We start from the raw sequence: 21,455 nt of genomic DNA, 5'->3' as shown, positions 1-21,455 counted from the left end.
TCAAGCAGTCCAGAAGACCCTTCAAAAGCGAACTGCAAAGTTTGTTTGAAGTATTTTTCCCTCTCTTACATGGGAGAGGTTTTAATCAGGAGTCAAGCCCAGGGTAAGAAAGACACAAATGCAAATATGCGGAAGGAAGGATCTAGTTTAATGACATAGTTCTGCAAGTCAGAGACCATGTCACAGAACGATGAAGCAAAGCCCCCTGAAGTAACAGCAACAGTTACACTGAATGAACCTCAGACTCATCCAGATACCCATCCTAGTGATGCTGTAAGTTTGGTAGATATAACTGTTCCCCGACCATCTGCATCTGAAGCAACAAGTAGCCATACTACTAGTACCTGCAAGAATGCTCTGAGAAAAGAACATCAGAAAGCAGTAATTATCTGGGCCTTTAAATCAGTTATGTCACAATTTTCATACAACTTAAGTAGTGATATCTGTGAAACATTCAGGGTCATGTTCCCAGATAGTGCCATTGCCCAGCGTGGGTCAACCAAACTATCATATCTCGTTTGTTTGATATTGCACCTTATTTCAAAGGAAAACTCATTGAAGAGGTGAAATATGCCCCCTGTTACGTCATATGTTTTGATGAGTCACTCAACAAGAAGGTACAAAAAGAGCAAATGGATCTTGTAGTCTTCAATTTGACACTGATACTTCAAGATATTAATGGTCAAAGTTCTTCGGTCACACTACGCCAAGGATTTGTACAAAACTTCAAAGAAGGAACAGATGACATTTCACTGAAGAAGATGCCTTAAGTTTCCATGGACGGGCCCAATGTAAACTGAAAGATGTATGAGCATATAGTCAAGGAATAGAATAGTCTGAGCTTCTTGAAGTTGGATCGTGCAGTCTGCACACAGTTCATGGTGCATTTCGGACACGAGCTAAGAAGACGAAATGGGCCACAGGGTCACCACTGAAGGGAATGTTCTGGTTATTTGAAGAATCCCTTGCTAAAAGGGAAGATAATGCAAGCATCACTTAGTCTCTGGTATTTCCCATGCTCTTCTGTGGGACCAGATGGGTGGAAGATAGAAATGTTACAGAACGGGCAATTTCTATTCGGCCAAGCATGGTTAAGTATGTACTGAGACACTAAAGAAGCACAAGAGTCAAGTTCCAAAATCTGCTTCCTTTGTAGTTGTGAAACATGCAATTCATGATGATCTTACTTTTTCTAAACTAGAAGCCTTTGTGTCTGTAGCAGGACTGCTGGAGCCAGACCGATGAACCTATGTTGCCTTATATTGCAGATGGTCTCATCTGTTTACTGAAGAGTCTGATGGGACGTTTCCTGAAACATGCCTGCATTGAATCTGAGACCCCTTTACAACTGACACAAGTAGATGTTACAGCCAAAGAGAATGAGAGGAGTGCCGTGTATATTGATGTTGATTTGCAGCAAAAGCTGCTGTTTCCAAGGCACTGAACTAGAAGAAGGATTATTGCCTTATAGTTCAGAAATGAAAGTCGCACAAAGTTGGAAGCTGTTGTAACAAAGCTACAAGTTAAGTGACCACTGAAATATAGTTTAATCTGAAACCTGACAAACCTGGATCCCAGACACATGATATCTGAACCTGGTGTTACAAACATGTTTGAGAAGGTCCTTACCAAACTCTCTAAAACCTAATGGAAAGTACCCAAGCAGTTTAAGCTTTTTGTTGAATACTCACGGATGTTCGATCAAGATAATTTCAGAGGGTTCAACATCATCTTTTCCTTTCAAGACACATTGAAGGGAAGCAGGAATATACAGAACTCTGCAGAAAGATGTCATTTCACCTAACCTTGCTGAAGAGAGTCTTACAGCACAAAGACCAGCCCATGACTCAATGACAGCAACAGGGAAGAAACTGGCAGACTTTGAGATCACACCTGCACTTTGGACATCATGTTGTCACTCAAGCAACAAGTCCAAGATGCATCTCTTGGAAAGGACCCAAGGTGAAGAACCACAGACAGAGCCTAGAAAAAGGAAAGGACTTTCTGAAGAGCTAACACAGGCAAAGAACAGAAAAAAGATGCTTGAAGCCCCTGGACAAACACTCATCAGTTCTGCTGATAAGAAAGCAAGAGATGCTGAGGCAAAATCTGAAGAAGAACCTTCAAGGAGAATAGGAAATAAACCGCATTTAAGAGAGCCTGAAGAAAAATCAGTAGAAACATGAAAATTCAGTTACCACTTGACTTTAAACAAATTTGGTATGTTTTGTTTTGTGTGCTGGGAGAACAGCTGAATTCTGTGGTAACCTTTTAAAAGTATAGGTGTATATTTGAATGGTTAGTTTGTGTAATACTGTGTATGAATGTTGCACTGAAAGAAGTGATGGTATTTACTTTAATTAGTTCATGTATATTCTGCAACTAAAGTTGTGAGGGAGATTCTAGTCCTGATGTTCCTTTTCAAAGATTGTAATACTTGTTTTGATGAAGCAATGATTGTTTGAGTTATTTTGTAGTTTTTCATGTTTGAACTCTTTAAATGGTGTCAGATGGATGGCTGTTGTAAGGGGAGGACAATTATTTGGTTTTCTTTAAACAAAAAATAACACTTAGATTCTAAAATCTAAAAAAGACATTTCCATTGGAGTTGTGTTTTCTAAAACGGTTTATAATGGAGGCCGTATAATACAGTCTGGAAAAGTTCTAAGTTATCTGGAAAATTCAGGGAAGTATTAGGGAATGTTTACGAAGAAAAATGCGGGAACCATGCAGTTGTCAGCCTGGTACTAGCGGTGTTATATATCTTATTCTTCACCCTCCTGTTCAAACACAAGTACATGTTATAGTGCAAATCATTTCAATACTTTTATTTAAAAGAATGCAAAACATTTCAATACTTTTATTTAAAATTTCATTTATCTGAAATACCTAATTGGTTCAATATGTTTCCAAATGCACCGAAATTCTATGTCCTCTGTCTGTTTAATATATTCAACAAACATTCTGCGTATCCCCTCTTACCATAAGCCCCTCCGGGCAGGACCCTTAATCTCCAGGCGCTATCTATAAATTTCAATTAACATTTATTGCAGATGGTCTCATCTGTTTGCTGAAGAGTCTGATGGGACGTTTCCTGAAACATGCCTGCATTAAATCTGAGACCCCTTTACAACTGACACAAGTAGATGTTACAGCCAAAGAGAATGAGAGGAGTGCCGTGTAAATTGATGTTGATTTGCAGCAAAGGCTGCTGTTTCCAAGGCACTGAACTAGAAGAAGGATTATTGCCTTATAGTTCAGAAATGAAAGTCGCACAAAGTTGGAAGCTGTTGTAACAAAGCTGCAAGTTAAGTGCCCACTGAAATATAGTTTGATCTGAAACCTGACAAACCTGGATCCCAGACACATGATATCTGAACCTGGTGTTACAAACATGTTTGAGAAGGTCCTTACCAAACTCTCTAAAACCTAATGGAAAGTACCCAAGCAGTTTAAGCTTTTTGTTGAATACTCACGGATGTTCGATCAAGATAATTTCAGAGGGTTCAACATCATCTTTTCTTTTCAAGATACATTGAAGGGAAGCAGGAATATACAGAACTCTGCAGAAAGATGTCATTTCACCTAACCTTGCTGAAGAGAGTCTTACAGCACAAAGACCAACCCATGACTCAATGACAGCCCCTGGGAAGAAACTGGCAGACTTTGAGATCACACCTGCACTTTGGACATCATGTTGTCACTCAAGCAACAAGTCCAAGATGCATCTCTTGGAAAGGACCCAAGGTGAAGAACCACAGACAGAGCCTAGAAAAAGGAATGGACTTTCTGAAGAGCTAACACAGGCAAAGAACAGAAAAAAGATGCTTGAAGCCCCTGGACAAACACTCATCAGTTCTGCTGATAAGAAAGCAAGAGATGCTGAGGCAAAATCTGAAGAAGAACCTTCAAGGAGAATAGGAAATAAACCGCATTTAAGAGAGCCTGAAGAAAAATCAGTAGGCACATGAAAAATTTAGAAAGTATAGGTGTATATTTGAATGGTTAGTTTGTGTAATACTGTGAATGAATGTTGCACTGAAAGAAGTGATGGTATTTACTTTAATTAGTTCATGTATATTCTGCAACTAAAGTTGTGAGGGAGATTCTAGTCCTGATGTTCCTTTTCAAAGATTGTAATACTTGTTTTGATGAAGCAATGATTGTTTGAGTTATTTTGTAGTTTTTCATGTTTGAACTCTTTAAATGGTGTCAGATGGATGGCTGTTGTAAGGGGAGGACAATTATTTGGTTTTCTTTAAACAGAAAATAACTCTTAGTTTTCTAAAATCTAAAAAAGACATTTCCATTGGAGTTGTGTATTCTAAAGCGGTTTATAATGGAGGCCGTATAATACAGTCTGGAAAAGTTTTAAGTTATCTGGAAAATTCAGGGAAGTATTAGGGAATGTTTACGAAGAAAAATGCGGGAACCATGCAGCTAACCCTTAATCTCCAGCGCTATCTATAAATTTCAATTTACACCTCCTCACGTCGCCGGATCTTACGTATATACATACACGTGGGACAATGACCTTGCCACCCGTTATGTAATACCTCTCTCTACAAAACCTGACTGACATGACATGGTCAGTCAGGGAGACAGCCTGGAGACAGCCAGAAGATGATGGACTCGTGTAAGTGACAGAGCGGGTCTCCACCCGGGAACATTGGCCACTCGGTCCCGGTCAACATGGTCAACATGTACCTTTTCGACCTATTCCACCCATCATAAAAAAACATGGCTGCTGTCGTCTAAAACTTCACCCCTGATTTTTGTCTTCCGTCTCCACCCTGAGCTACCACCCGAAGGCCGAAACCTACGTCCTTGGACACAAGCAACAAAAAAATTCTATAAGGAAATCTCTACTAAAAACATAGTCCATTGAACGATTACGACTATTTCATAGGCATGCGTTTAAATACGTGTGCATCATTATATCTATAACAATATGTAAATATTAACACCCCCACTGTGTGTATGTACAGTTATCTCTAAAAGCATATATAGCATATAATCAATAGACAATTAATACCGCTCGCATCTGTCTATATCTGCCGCATCAACAAATCGTATGTGTCATTTGTGTTTCAAGTAACCTGTGTCAAAATTACCAATTTCGGTATTTGTCTTTGTTAGAAGTTAAATTTGGGTACCTCAATTTCAAGAGAAACGGATGATGACGTAATTAATTCATATCGAACTAAATGCATAGTCCCATCTGCAGCATCGTGAGGGGAACTATGGGGACCGGTCATTTAACAGTTTCTCAGCTACGTGTCCTGAAAAACACGAGTTCGTCAAATAATGTTTTTCGGCTAGTTTCAGAGACAATTGGACGTTTTGGAACGGCGGTCGAAAGAAGTTTCTGTCTATAACACATATCTGCCCCGCCTCCCCGAGAAAATGAAATGATCGGTCCCTGAGGTCTGTCCAGTCAGTAGATTTGCGCAGCAGTCGACATACATTCAGATACACACAGAGAAGATGTCTGGAATAGAGAGAGAGCTTTAGATAAAGCTAAAGGTATATGGTGAGTGTACCCGCGGAATAGTACAACATGTTTGGCACCAGATGTCATTAGGATCAGGTGGTTACAACATAAGGTTAATGTGAAATGCCATGGTTATTAATACCTGACAAGGTACTGTTTTGCGATTTATGTGTATACATGGGTATTGTATCTAAAAAAGTACCTCATGCATGTATAGGTTTTGAGGGAATGGTACAACACTGTATAATATAACATATTTGAATCATGATATTAGATCACTGTTATTGACTTGATTGGCACCATTAATGCCAAGAAATTTACCTTTAATAGAATTAGATCTCTTACACGCGCACGCTGAATTAGAGTGTCAAGTAATTCAATACAAACTGTAATGAACTCATTAAAAAAATCATTAACTGTATTTTTAAATCGCACTGGTTTTGATAATATCCCATCTGTATGTATGTCCCGAAGTGGTCCATTGCTTGTCTGCAGAGCCGATTATACAATAGGGATGGAGTGGTCAGGTTATGTGACCCGACTGGTTGGTGTCGTCGTAGCCGAAGGCGTGGACCGCTGTGCATGCTTTCAGGCACTGGTTGACTGGTCAGACTCAACATTTCACAGGAATTTTACAGATGGATTTTTTTATTGCAGCGTTAAACAACATTCACTCAATCGAATGATGTAAACGGCTGACGTAGGAATCCCTTAGACGGTTGAAAAATAAGACAATACCTCAGGCATGGAAAAAGCTCCATGACTTTTCTAATCACATGCATGGTGTCCAATTAGCGGGCATTACACCAAAGATCACAATGCGACAGTGCTTGGGTGTATATATTACCTTACGTGGTATCAGAGACATTGTGTGATAAGAACACCCAGAAACGTGCGTTACTCAAATCATAAATATTTATTCGTTGGCCATGCAATGACTACCCGACGCTTTCTTGAAATCCCCACTGTATAAAGAATAGAGTCCCAAACGGCACTGTGGTCTATGTGTTTTTGCCTGCCCCATACATGTCCTGTGTGAACTGTTGCGGGTGCGCATCGCAACTACAATCCCAGTTTCTCTCAGGACACACTTTCAGTTGCTACATGGGAAACGACCTCCAATGAATTTTTTTTTTTCTGCTTTTAAAAGAAAGAAACTGTCCACTTGACATGCAGGATATACAACCCGAGGGTAACAAACGTATTATCCGTTGGATGTAGTCAAAGATATTTATACTTGTCACGATAAGGCTGAAATATTGCCGATGTGACGTTAAATATTAACTCACCCACTCACTCAAAGATATTTATGCTAAATATATGACAATAACCATCCATTGTGCTAAGGAAATGATACATCGAGCAGAAGCGGAAATGCAATTCAAAACTGGTCTTCCAAATACACTAAAAATACAATTGGCTTACTATTAAAAATCATTCAAGCCAAATTCAACACCCCAAACTACACTTAAAAAATAAAGAAACTACATTCCAAAAAGTAGCAAAATTGGTTGAGTAATTTTTGACCAACACTGAACATGTTGAAGAAGAATGTTATATTTGAAAATATGTTACGTAAGAATTCTTATCAGGGAATCCCACCCGGGATTCGAACCTACGCGCAGGGTGAAACACCTAATCGCCAGCACACACAATTTGCGATCTAACCACTCCGCGACCGAAGTTTCTACCAAATTAAAGTCCGACAACTCGTAGTCTAGATCACGTACTTTGTGCATCCCCCTGATAAGTGTAAATTGCAACTGCTCACATGGCCGAAAGCTGAGAGTGTAGGTTCGAATCCCGGATGGGACTCCATAACAAAATTGTTTTAGAATTTGTACTTTACAAAGAAAATGTAATCCCATATATAACATTTGTCACATTTGATAACTTTCTAAAAGGCATTGTGTATCCATGCTTAAAGTGGACATCCGACATTTCTTACTTGGTCATGTCATGCCATCTCACCCGTCTCAACACTAAAAACTAAACTCTATACAATATTAAGCCCTAGAAAAGGGTATGGTTACAAGAACTGGTTCCTCCCTCAGCAACTTAATACTGCCTTCAATCTCCACCTTAATCCCTCTTAGGTGAGATCACGTTAGCCTCAATCCCAGGACTGAGCACAACATAACCCAATACAAACTAATGACAAAAACATACCAAAACACTAGCAAAACAACACTTAGAAAGAAAAGCAAACATAATCCATCTACATGAACTGCTACACTCCCACTGCCTAAATAACTAAATACCACATTCGCTCCTACCTTATACATACCATGGTGACACCATCACCCCCCCCCCCCCCCCCCCCCCCCCCCCCACCGCCCACCCCCCCCCCCCCCCCCCCCATCCCATCCCACCCCCCATCCCATATAAACCGACAAATTCTTACAAACAACATTCCAATTACACTCAAAACTAACAACAAACTATTATCCATATCACTGATCATACTGTGGATATTTTTGTGCTTATTCCGAAACAATAAGTCGAATCTTGATGATTGATGATTAAAATGTGCTATTTATTTTGTCGTCATTATTATTATTATCATTATTATTGTCGTTGTTATTATTATTATTTCCATACAAATAGGTTCTTGGTTTGGGTTAATCCATTTAAATAAGCAGGTAACAGGCAGGGAACTAGCTTTAAACTCAACTCCGACTTTTGTTATTAGCTGTAGGGGTTATGGAATTAGAGGTTTGGGGAGGATACCATTTCGACAATATTATTGTTATTATTATGTCAGGATGTGTGGGGTAAAACCATTGGACAGGGATGAAATATGCTCAGTCACCAGGAAAACAATAATGTGAACATCAATTTTGAAAAAAATTATTCATTAAAGTGTTAAACGCGTTTCGATTTCCTCAAACCTCTCCTGGTTTTATAACAGTTTCAAGTATGGTAGTCGCTTTACTGTGGACACTTGATATACATTTACTTAACAACCACTGCATGAACTATCCTTGTAATAGAGACCGTTTAAAATGATATATCGGTTATACATGTTCAAACATTAAGCCTAGAGTCAAACGAAATAGCTTTATATAAAACTTACATGTCATTATCTAGAAACTTTGTATGGAAAAGCATAAACCTTTTCCATTGTATTGTATATAACCTCGATTATCCAGCGTATCGCATGTGCATTCCATTATGATAAAAAAGGACAATCACATCATTATGGAACGGAGATGTCGCAATACGCTGGATAATCGAGGGCAAAATAATCTTCAAGTCATGGAAGCGTGTACGTACAACCTCTTAACCTTCATACTTAGTTTGCTCTTTTGAGAGCACACACACACACACACACACACACACACTCTCTCTCTCACACACACCTTTTGAAAACCAAATGTAGTATGTTGTAGACAGTAAAGTTATCCGAGAGATGATTGATAATTTGGATCCCTCCCTTTTAAAATGATGGATCTGCTTTTGATATATACTTCTATACTGCCTAGCAACTTCTTGATGTTCCACAAGAAGGCTAAGGTGGCCTACTCACTTCCTGGTGTAACTACAAAAAAATACTTCCCGAAGTATAGCAGTAAGATGAACCCATGCATTGGATGTAAAACCAATATGCCACGGACGTCATCTCAATTCAGTCACATATGAATGATTATTATATCCACCATGCACATTTCGTAAATATATCCATCTCATCTGAGGGAATAAATTTAGAATGAAACTCGAGTCTGGAATGATTTGGCAAGTCTAGGTTGCCTCTGATCTAGGAATTAAGTATTGTCATGTGTTCCATTTGGATTATATTTTATTTTTGAACGCATATTTAGGGCGATATTATCGGCTGTGTCATGCCTTTATCAACGCCAGCAATATGATGCAGGTATTTAAAACGAGTATTTCCTACAAAACTGTGTAAAAAAAGTTGCTGTAAGATAAAATTCGTGACCATCCTAATGCGTATTCAATTGCATTACGATTAGGAAGAAGGAAGTTATCTCTGGACGGTGTACCATCAACCAGTCACGAACGCCATCCTAGTTTTGGCGGGAAACCGATACCGTCACCAAATACCACGTGTTTACCACCGCGACTGTCCGGTTTCATCAAACATCTTAAACATATATATCCATATTAATATTCTGTACATATTAATAACATTTATAAGATCCTATTGCGATAAGCCGTTATATCTAAATTGAAACATAAGCCCTTTGCAATTGGAAGGTTAAATATTCCTGACTTTACCCAAACTCTGTAACCATCTATGCGTCATACATACGCTATTTCTAATAATATTTATAACAATGAAATCTATTTTTTTAAATTACATTTTTGAGGTGAAACTCCTTTAATTCTTAAAGATATAAATCACGTACGTCGTAGTATTTGCTACCCCGGAAGTAACATCCGTTCACAGCAGAACCGTGCCAAGTCACGGAATGGTCCCTAAGAATCGAACATGGCCGAGGTAGTTTGGCAGGGCGAAGTGACACACAGCACAGGTGAATAAAATTCAGCGTTTTCTGTCGTCTGTCAACAACAGATATTAATCTGTATAGTAGCGTGGGTGTTGAAGGTAATACTTAAACATGTTTATTGCCGAAACACACAGGCATTGTGCATGGCAACCCCGCTAATCTCACTGGTCGGTCGGCCGTCGACATATTGCTCTCCATCATCTCATTATGCAAAAAGCCTATCATTCTAGTTCGTCTGCTTGTGGCGCGCTGCTTGTGATCCTCGCTTGCTGCAAGCTATTCCCGATAATGTCTGCGTCAGCTGCAATTTGGGAGAACCGAGGCCACCATTCCACACCGCCACTGCAATATCTATGTACAGTATCATGCACTTGTGAATACATTTTGGGTCAAATATGTTATTTTGTACCAAATATGTTGGTTGGGATGTATTCCAGGGAGCAGTCATTTTTCGCTTATTGTTTTATTTGGGACATTGTTATTCTTTGGGGCTAAGTCAACCCTTCATCAGCTACCTTGCTTATTAATTGTATATTATCATATTGTATTATATCAAGTATTGTTGGACAATTGTTGTTGAAGTTGAAGAGATTGGAGCACTGTTATAACATTGATGTCTGGTATAAATATATTGTTTATATCATGGCATGGCTGGTGTATAACCACTTCATATTGTTATACAACTTGCAACATGAACACATGTGATTCCCATTTAGCTCAGCAGGACCAAAGGTCTAAATGAGCTTATTAGATTATATATATTGTGTGTTGCCTGTCTGTCTGTCTGTTGAAATCAACACACAGGAAGATAATCGCATGAAGAGTACATACGAGTTAAATATTACAATCAGTTTGAAGGAAGGACTACAGACAACTGGGCTCAAATTAGTTCTGGAGAACCTTAAAGTATAAAGTTTAAAGCTATTTGATGTGTCATCATCACTACTGAATTTAAGCCATTGTTGACAATGTATTGAAAGTAAATTATTGAATCTATTAAATATTAAAAACTGCTATACCAAATGTGATGAGCCTTGCAATGTATGTTTCATCCCATAACATTGTTCCTAATAGTCCATTAGATTTTACATTGATGTGGTACTGTTGCAAGTCTCACAGAAACCAGGTGATATCGCTAATTGATGTGTTGCTAAGCAGCAGAGCCTTGATGCTCGGTCTGTTAGGATTTAACTGTTGAACATGGTTCAGACCACTGTCAGAATACATCTGTTGCTGATATTGATTTTCATTTTTGTATTACTATATTACTATGTGGAAATGAAATTTACTACCAGCTGGTTGATAAAGGTTACATTAATTCTTTTCATTCATTCATGCAGTTATATGGCAAAATAGATATGATTAACTGTGAGTAGATGGTATTTGACTAATATGTCAGGTATTCTTTTGTTATTTGTTCAAAATGAAGCATGAAAAAAGTCCTGTGGTCCTTGTCAGTAGCTGTTGTTAAAAGTCTAAAAAATAGCAGATCACTGTATTCATAATCTCATTATAATTCAGATATTTTATTCACACCATGTAATTATTCTGGATATTTTATACACTGAGTGCTGTGGCATCTATCCTCAAAAGGGAGTTTGTTTGTTGGTTTGTTTAACTCTGCATTCGGTCTGTGAATAATCCGAGTCTGGACCAGACAACCCAGTGACTGACATCAATCCATGCAATTGGGATACAATGACATGCATCAACTAAGTCAGCAAGCCTCACCACTCGATCCCGTTAGTCACCAGAAATGGGCTTTTCACATTGTATCCATGTCAGGAATCGAACCGGGTCTGGGCGTGACAAGCAAACGCTTTAACCACTAGGCTACCCGATCTTTCCAGTGTGAGTATAGGAGTTCCAGTGATGATGCCCTGCTCACACTGTTCATGGGTGTTTGTTTATTGTTTGAGGCAGCACTCTGCAATCTTCCAGCAATGACAGCAGTTTGTAAATAATCGAACCTGGACCAGACAATCCAGTGACTGACATCATGAGCATCAATCCATGCAATTGGGATATGATGACATCTGTTCAACGAGCCTGACCACCTGATTCTGTTAGTAATCTCTTACACCATAGTCCACGGCAAGCATGGGTTGCTGAAGACCCATCCCACCCCGTATCTTCAGGGGTCCCCAAGAGGAATAGATGGTAAAGAAAAGTTATGTCAAATTCTTTTAGAAAGCTGACATCTCATTGGCCCAAGAACCCAAACATCCTATGTTTTGATTGGTTGGTCAAAGTTACTCAGGGTTCGCCACCTCCGTGGTATAGTGGTAGAGCGCCCACCAGGAGAGTGGAAGGTCCAGGGTTCGATTCCCGGCCGCGTCATACCAAAACACGTTGAGAGAAGGTACTTGTTGCTACCCTGCATGGCGCTTGGCATTAAGGAGCTAAAACAAGGACTGGTCGGATTGTGAGTCAGTATACTGTGTCTGAGTGGGGTATTCATGTTAAACTGTGGCATGGTATCTCAGTGGGCTAGCACTGTAACATCGGCATTAGTATAGTCTAGTACAAGCAGGGTCCACTTGCACAAAACTATCTTAGCGCTACAAATTATAAATCCTTAAGATTGCAATCTTAGGCTTTGGCTAAATTCACCATCTACTTGCACAAAGCCATCGTAGGCTAAGATCATTGTATGCTACAAACAATATCTACAATTGGTACAATTGTAGTTCCTGAATAATCTTGGCGTGCAAGACAAGGTCTGTTTCACATAAAAAATAAAATAATCTGCCCTACCTTCAAACATTGGCTTTTTATAGAATCAGCATTTCAACAACTTGAAGAACACCCCACAAATGTAAGAAATACTGTTATTTCAATAGTAAACCACAAAACTATTAAATCGGTCGCTAGGGGTACCATTCTCAATGGATTCAATGCTGAAAGAAGACTAAAAACATACCTTTTCGACAATCAGTGGAAGGATGAAAACGGAAGGTGTCTGCAAGCGATTACTAATGTCCGTGACCTTTTGGATAGCAAGGGCAGCTAATCTCAGTTTATACTCTTGGCGGGAGTGGTTTCCCTTTGTATATGAAGTTTGTCTGTAGAGTAGAATCTACCTTGCCCAATGTATTAATGTTGTAAAACGCTACCTATATTTTTGAGGTGTCACATTCGTGTCAGTAATTGTGTATCTAGTTTATCATTTAAATAATCTACGATTAAAATTGAAGTCGAAGGGCAAAATCATCATACATTTTTTTTTCTCATTTTCACATCTAAAATCAAGTGGGACGTGGTACGAGCTGTTTCAGTATATGAATTTTAAATTAATACAAGTACTCATCAAACAAGGCATTATTGTGTAAAATTTCTTTTAAATGGCATATGTAATTTTCACACTCTTTAAAAATAATCATAAATGTAATGTTGTTAAAAAAAACAACTGCTTTCTTATTTATTATTCTTATTTCTCTTCCATGCGTTCATCACCATCTTATAAGCTATCTGTGTTTTAAAAAGGCCGTCATAGCATCTTTCTTCAAAGCAGCAAACATATACATGTGGGATATATTCAGAATTTTACGAAACGCTCCCCCAAATAGATGTGTATTAAGCAACCATTGGTCGATCATATATTTCCGTGTCATGTTATAAGGAAATATTATTATTGTTTATCTTAATTTTCATAATAATTATGTCACTATATGTGGAGCCAAATTTATCAATGTACTTATTCTTATTTCAGAATTTTCATAAAACTTGGGTAGGTATTTCTCTAGTTGCAATATCAAACTCACAAATCTTTAATCACAACAGCAGAGCTCCAGATAAGCTTTTGGTGTTGTGAGTATTTTACCCATGCATTTTAAAATCATTGGGTATCAGTAATTCTAGGTGCGTATTCAAATTTCTGTTACCCACTAGTTTTTACACATGTGGGTATTTAAGTTAAATATTTAAAAACACTATTCATCTAGTCCCTGCAAACTGGTGTCGTGTGGGTTCGAGAGCTTTATAGGACTCAAAAATACCACCATACTTCCACAAGAAAGTGTGATGGCAAATGATCATGATGAGTTTGGCAAGGTTGACGGAATGCCCATTTATAATTTCAATATAAGTTGCTCATTTGCTAATCAAATACGCAGGGTTACTTCACAATATTTTGATGATACGCACAAGTTTTATTTTTGTAGCGTATCTGTAATGTTCGTTGCGTATTTGATACGCTTGGATTATATTTTACTGCATATTTCTGCATTTCTGATGCGTATTTCACGCAGATACGCAGCTTATCTGGAGCTCTGCAACAGTATCAGTGTAGCAAAAATCATCCGAGTAATTGTTTCCTGCAAATATAAAACTGTTCCAAGTGCTAGGGAGGGAGGTACGTGTTGTGTGTCGTAACTGACTCCACTATTGGTTATGCAGAAAGCTATGCGGGTTTACAGACAACTTTAGAAAGGAAAGTGTAAGATATTCATTCCTCCACCATTTAAGGTTTTGATCTGAGCTAAGATTGCAATCTTAAATCCAAGCCATCTTACAATCGCACTAAGATCAGTTTGTGCAAGTGGAATAGGACAATTGTATGGTGATTGTAAAGGTGATTGTAGGTGCCTAAGATCGATTGTAACTAAGATTGCTCTGTGCAAGTGGGCCCAGATCTTCATGATTCATTTGTTTTCGCAGCAAATCTCAAGGACCCCCCTCAATTTGAACAGTTAATATGTATTACCGTATTTTCTCTATTAGACGCCCAGGCTTCTATTTATTTCGGACAAGCCTTGGACCCAGCGTCTATTGGAGGCCTGGCTTCTGTTAATCCCCCCATTTCAATATGACCATGAATGTGGAAATGGAGATATTTCGTGTTCGTAGATATCTGTAGACATGGTAGATATATCTCAATCAATTGATCGACACGGCGTCTATTAGAGGCCTGGCTTATATTTTTCGCACTGAACAATTGACCCGGCTTCTATTAGAGGCCTGGTGTCTAATAGAGGAAATACGGTATATGAATGATAAAGATAGACAGCTTATTAGCGTATTTCTTTACATATGATGTTTTGCCCACCTGACTGAGAGTAGAGTGAGCTTATGTCATGTCTGTCCGTACATCCATCGTTAACCGACATATCGTAACCTCTACAAGGGCCATGGAACTGAAGCTTTGTACGAATGATCCCAGTTAAATGTCACTAATTTTTGTTCACATAATTCCTACCCGATTTAATAGGGAAAATAATTGGTTTAACCAAAATAAGGGAGCTACAAAACTAGGAGTCCAGGGGACCCCCCAATTAATAATTTCAAGGGTCCTTACATATGACATAGGACATATGAGGTCCTGTAAAGTTATGAAATGGTGTTGTGTACTGTACTGTAAGGTTTGATAATTACTTTAATTACAGGACCTTTAAGTTTCTCGTCAAGTGAGTGAGTGAGTGAGTTTGGCTTATCGCTGCTTTTAACAGTATTCCAGTTATATCACGGCGTGTCAGCTTAATGAGGGAGGAAAGCCCAAAGTGATGCAGGTCTCAGACGTTTCCCATGGGCACGGGTATGGTGCTGACAAACCTAGAAACATCATCGGGGCAAACTGGGATTCGAACCCACAATCATAGGTTTCTTGCATGCCCTTCGCAACTCTGCACAGCGAATCACGGCGCCTTAGACGACTGGGCCTCCCATTCCCCCTCTTGTCAAGAATTTGGTACAATGAATAATATTTTGAGTCCCTCGGGATGCTTTATATTTTTTGTGTGCATCCATTCTATACATTTGTGCATACTGGACTCACATTTCTGCGTCATGTAAAATCATGTAATATTAAACATGTCATTTTTGCTGAATACTCTTCTCGTTATAACGAGATGTTAGTTCTCACTACCAATAACCAAACATCTGAGGACATCCCATCACGGGTCATGTCAGGCCGACATTTCATCCCGATTGGGAAAGCGACAGTCAGAATGTTTTCTAATCTAATCGAAACCTCGAAAAGTTGTACATAGGGTATTCCGAACGACAGTTATGGGAATGAAACTGGTGCTGTAAGGCTTGAGAAAGCTGCTTTTTGATTGGCTTATGTCTGTGCTTGCTGATCATTGGGTCATAGTTTGCTGAAGGTTGTTCTGACGTGACCTGTAATGGGATGTCCTGATGTAGTTAGTACTAAGATCTGATGTTAAAGTACTCAGACATTTCTGCATGCATCATTACAAAATTTGATATACAGTATAACATGTAATATGTTTTTGGGTATATTTTTGTTCAATCTCAATCTCATTAAAATCAGATCTTAGTTCTCACTACCGCTAAACAGAGATCTGAGCACACCCCATTAGGGGGTCACGTCAGACTGACCTTTCGCGAACTTTGACCGACCAATGGAATGATTGACAAGAAGTCGACATTAGCCAATCAGAAGGCACCATTCTCATGCTTTACTAATTTCAAATTGGCGACTACGCTTCGAAACATGTTTTGACAAATTCTTGATTAAAAATTTGAGATCTGAACAAAAGAACGTTCTAAAAGATGGTCTAGATTGTATGGATTCAGTCGTTAGGCCCGTATTTAAATTATCGTTCGGAATACCCCATGTTAAAGTTTTCCAGGTTGCATGATTAGAAATGACATTCCGACTGTCACTTTCATGATCTGGTAAGCGATGCTCTGATTGGTTGGATGAAAGGTCGTTCTGACATGACCCCTAATGGGATGTCCTCAGATCTTTGTTTAGTGGTAGCGAGAACTTAGATCTGATTTTAATGAGATTGGTTCAATCTATGACCTTGACCTTCACATACTCTTGTTTTTCCAGTGTTGCTGCGTTTGCAACATGTCCTCTGAAACTACAAGGCCTAAAGAGCTGACACTTTGTATTATTCCGGCTATGGTGTCTCTTTAAAACTGATCAAATAATTCCAAGCCTTCTGAAGATGAAATAGATTTTGATTTTTTTTTTTTTTTTATTACAGTACAGTTTGGATACTGGAAATGTTTACAGTTTTGAATTTAAAATATGTAAAAGCAATTCTGTAGAAGCATATTTGTATTGTTTTATTTGTTCGCTTGTCAGAAAATTAAATCTATTCATAAAACTGCTGACACAAAATCTAAGGAGAGAGCTCAAATCTAAAGTCTTGTTGGCATTATTGCACCCGTATTGGGACCAATATCCTGAGGGACAAGCAAAGAAAGATGTGTTTGTGGTGAAACCAGTGAAGATTCTGAGTTAGAGTTGGTCTTCAGCAACCCATTCTTGTTGTAAGTGGCAGCTAATCGGATCGGGTAGGACAGTCTGTCTTGGTTGATGTCTTCGTATCCCAATTGCGTATGTTAATACTCATGATGTTAATCTCTGGATTGTGTGATCCAGACGAGACGCAATGATTTACAGATGTTGTCATATATTTAACCAAAGCTGGAACCAAAGAAGATAATGACTTTTCCACCTATGAGAATATGTTGCAAACCACAACTGTCTATGAGTGAGTGAGTTAAGTTTTTAAGTCACATCGGCAATATTTCAGCCATATCCTGACTATCAACTGTCTATGAATCATACTGAGACTGTCAAAGACACCATGATCTAGCTGACTGCTGCTTCCGGCTTAGTTTACGAGAAAATACACAAGGTAATCTTAATCCCTGGATGTAAAACAATGCCTGGCAGAACAAAAAATACAATTTAAATGGTAGATCAACATGTCTGGTGATTTTGTATCTCAAATTTCATATTTCTACAGGCCAAGTCTCTTATCACCCGTTTGTTTACTGTAATTTACTGCAGGGGTACGGTGTAATTTTCTCTGCGCATAATATTCGGGGGAAAAAAATCCAAAATACTGAATCCGCTCAAGAAAAAAAGGCATGCTTAGGAGATAAATATAATGTGAGAGCTAGATTACCTGTAGATTTCTTCTCGCAAAATTGAACTTGCATTGAAGAGTGATTGATACTTCCTGCTACCTCAGTGTGCAAATATCCTTATTAGGTAATGAAAAGGTAAGATAAATGTTACTCATCCCTGTCCACATAATATGAGATGCACTGTGTTCTCATATTATTTGTGGACGCTACTTTAGTGCCAGCACTATTTTGCCTTTGGTGAAAGTAGTGTGGTTTTAAACAGGTCCATGTGTTTGGTAATTGAGATACTGACACATCATTTGCCTTTCTTTGCAGTGCTGTCTTCAGTGCCAGCCGACACTTGGAGCGACATGTCCCAGAAACCCAAGCGGAAACATGCAGCGATGACGGCAGAAGTGGTGCCAGTCCCATCGTCAGTGGTGGCAGCAGCGGCGGCGGTGGTGGCGGAAGGAGGGCACAATGACGAACCGTCATCCCAGCCTGAGAAGAAACCAAAGAAAGAACAACCTTCAACATCTAAAGAAGACCGAAGATCACTTGAAGAAATCACTAAACAGCTCGAAGACACGTTTGACATCCGGCGCTCGTTCATCACAATTGAAATGCCAGGAATCCCCATGATTCTGGAAACATACCCGGATCTGTTCACGGGGAAGAATATGTTGTTGGAGTTCCAGCGAATCTCCAAGATAGACATTGATCACACCATTCAGGAATACTGTGTGAAGTTTGCACCAGGAATTGTAGAACTGGCAAAACATACTTCCGGATCGGCAGCCATTTTGAAACAAGCAGACCAAGCCAAGCAAGACAATGCTGCCTTGAAGCAGTACTGGGACATGGTGACGGCGCTGTGTCTAATACCACTGCTTCTGAAAGAAAACATTGTGGAAATGGTTCGGGAGATCGGTGAAGAAGATGAGGTTGATCCACGGGGGAAGGTTGTTCCGATTCTTATTGCACGAGGGAGCATCTTCAAGAGTGATGAGTTTTTCCTGGTGGCAGAGGAAACGGTTCTGCAGGAGTTCGAAGAGTTCACGATGGCATTTGCAACACTGTTTTCATCCTACTGGGTATTTAACATGCAGTACCCACGTACTCTGAACAATACCTATAACTTTGTCCAGAAAGGCATTCTCCACTTGAGGGATGAAACACCGATTCCGCCTCCGTGTAAACAACTCGTACAGAAGTTACAGAAGTGGAGCAAGATTGGAAAGGGGAAGAAGTAGGTCTGTCCATGGTTGTCTTTGGTAGAGCTGGTCCAATGTTAGTGTATCATACGTTTCATACAGACATCGTTGGATTGGATTAAGGGATTATACAGAGAAGTAAAACGATATGAAGTATGTGTTGTCTGCAATGACGGTGTGGCGACAAAGAACTCTTTATCCTTTATCCATCATATATTTAAAGGGACGTTTTTGATACAAAAGTTGACTGGAATTCCCTTATCCAGATTGATGCCAGCCAATCAAATTTGATGAGACAGTCAAATGCAATCTATGTCCCACTATAATATAAAATGCCAAAGAATGTGTAATTGGACAAGTCACCGCCATTGGAAGTGTAAGCAACTTGAGTTAGTCTTGTATTTCTGGAAATGATTTTAGTCCTGTGTTTGTATTCTTGCCTGTTGATAACTTGACAGGGTGAAGCTCCACAGCCAGCAGGAGTCGAATCTACTTGTGCCATTTTGCCACCTCAGTGATGATGATTAGCTCAACTGGTCAAAGACTGGTACAGCTTTTCAAATGGTTCAGCATCTGTCCTACACTCTTTCCTGTTGACATTTTTTGTTCTTAGATGAGGAAAAACAGAAAGGAATGTGGTTTCCGAACAGCTGTAAATATTTGTGAGAGTTATTTAGTCCAGAAACCAATTTTGACCATTCACATCAGTAAATATTAAATAGGTCAAGGTCACATGACATGGTTACGATTTCTGTGTGATTAGTTTCTGGACAATAGCTTTGACACATATTGATGGATCTGAACCAAACGTAATGCATCGAGTTGAATGTCAATCTTGTAAATGATAATTGGTTGATATGAAGGAGGTAAAAAAACACAGAACAGCCCTTCATTTTAGCACAAATCCAAAAGGATTTCTGTTTTATGAGCAGATGCTCATGTCAAATTATTGTAAAATGCCCCGTGTGAATCTTGTATCACAGAAATTTGCAAAATTGAACATTAGGCTTGTATTAGCAGTGTGTTCTTTTGTAATCTGATTTTAAATGCACATCCAGCATTTGACCTTGAGAAGAGTCCATCTTTAAGATTGAAAGATTGAATTATTCATGGGATGTATGTTAACGATTTGGGTACCATGACTTGTGTTTGTAACACTGATGTCCTCCCTCATCCTTTGATCGTGAGCACTGACTGTAACAGCTGATATGCTTTGTGAATTCATACGCACCATCACAATCAAAGGTCCACCAGACGTGTGGTGGACTTGTTTTTTTAGGCATGAATGGCAGAGTTAGATTTGACCTCTAGGTTGTAGACAGGATAATCAAAGTCAACTAGACATCATATGTAATAGACAAAATCACTGGTACATATGATAACTACTTGCCCTTAATATAGAAGGAAGTGTTCACCGGATGTTGAATTATCGCTGTTACCATGGTTATTCTAGGGCTGTAATCATACACTTTGTTCCGATACGATGTGTGTATCAGGTGACTAAGGCTGCAGTATGATACTGATATGATAGGATGTTGTGTCCTGATTTGTTATTTGATATTGTTATACTTTACTTTACAAAATGTATACAAGTTATTGGTCCGTGATTGTGGCCATTCAATATGAACAATGGACAGAAGTTACATACAGGTCCACAATTGTCCCCTCTGTCAAATATGAACAATGGACAAAAGTTACATTCAGGTCCATGATTGTCCCCTCTGTCAAATATGAACAATGGACAAAAGTAGCATATAGGTCCATGATTGTCCCCTCTGTCAAATATGAACAATAGACAGAAGTTACATTCAGGTCCACGATTGTCCCCTCTGTCAAATATGAATAATGGACAGAAGTTACATTCAGGTCCACGATTGTCCCCTCTGTCAAATATGAATAATGGACAGAAGTTACATTCAGGTCCACGATTGTCCCCTCTGTCAAATATGAACAATAGACAAAAGTTGCATATAGGTCCATGATTGTCCCCTCTGTCAAATATGGACAAAAGTTACATTCAGGTCCACAGTTGTCCCCTCTGTCAAATATGAACAATGGACAGAAGTTACATTCAGGTCCATGATTGTCCCCTCTGTCAAATATGGACAAAAGTTACATTCAGGTCCATGATTGTCCCCTCTGTCAAATATGAACAATGGACAAAAGTTACAATTTGGTCCCCTCTGTCAAGTAAAGGGTCACAGTCTTGATAAGATTAGAGATTGATTATCGGTGATCAGCAGGACCATTTGGATGCAGTGACTGCTCATCAGTGTAGGATTCACCATGACAGAGTTCATGGCACCAAGATACACAATGCACATAGAATGAATTCAGAGCTCCAGATAAGCTTTTGGTGTTGTGGGTATTTTACCCATGCATTTTAAAATCATTGGGTATCAGTAATTCTAGGTGCGTATTCAAATTTCTGTTACCCACTAGTTT

At 39.0% G+C, this 21,455-nt stretch overlaps 1 protein-coding gene across 1 annotated transcript; it reads left to right on the top strand.

The window, feature by feature from the left end:
- Positions 1-9,953: 9,953 nt before the first annotated feature.
- On the top strand, positions 9,954-21,125 carry LOC139445659 (sterile alpha motif domain-containing protein 3-like). Its single transcript, XM_071226851.1, has 2 exons — positions 9,954-9,990; positions 18,133-21,125. The coding sequence occupies exon 2, from the start codon at positions 18,168-18,170 to the stop codon at positions 19,047-19,049; it is 882 nt and encodes a 293-aa protein (XP_071082952.1). The 5' UTR covers positions 9,954-9,990; positions 18,133-18,167; the 3' UTR covers positions 19,050-21,125.
- Positions 21,126-21,455: the final 330 nt, after the last annotated feature.

This window comes from Haliotis cracherodii, unplaced genomic scaffold (assembly GCF_022045235.1).
Source record: "Haliotis cracherodii isolate W230 unplaced genomic scaffold, xgHalCrac1.p SCAF_6, whole genome shotgun sequence".
NCBI classification, from domain to species: Eukaryota; Metazoa; Mollusca; class Gastropoda; order Lepetellida; family Haliotidae; genus Haliotis; species Haliotis cracherodii.
This window is presented reverse-complemented; position numbering and strand designations above follow the sequence as displayed.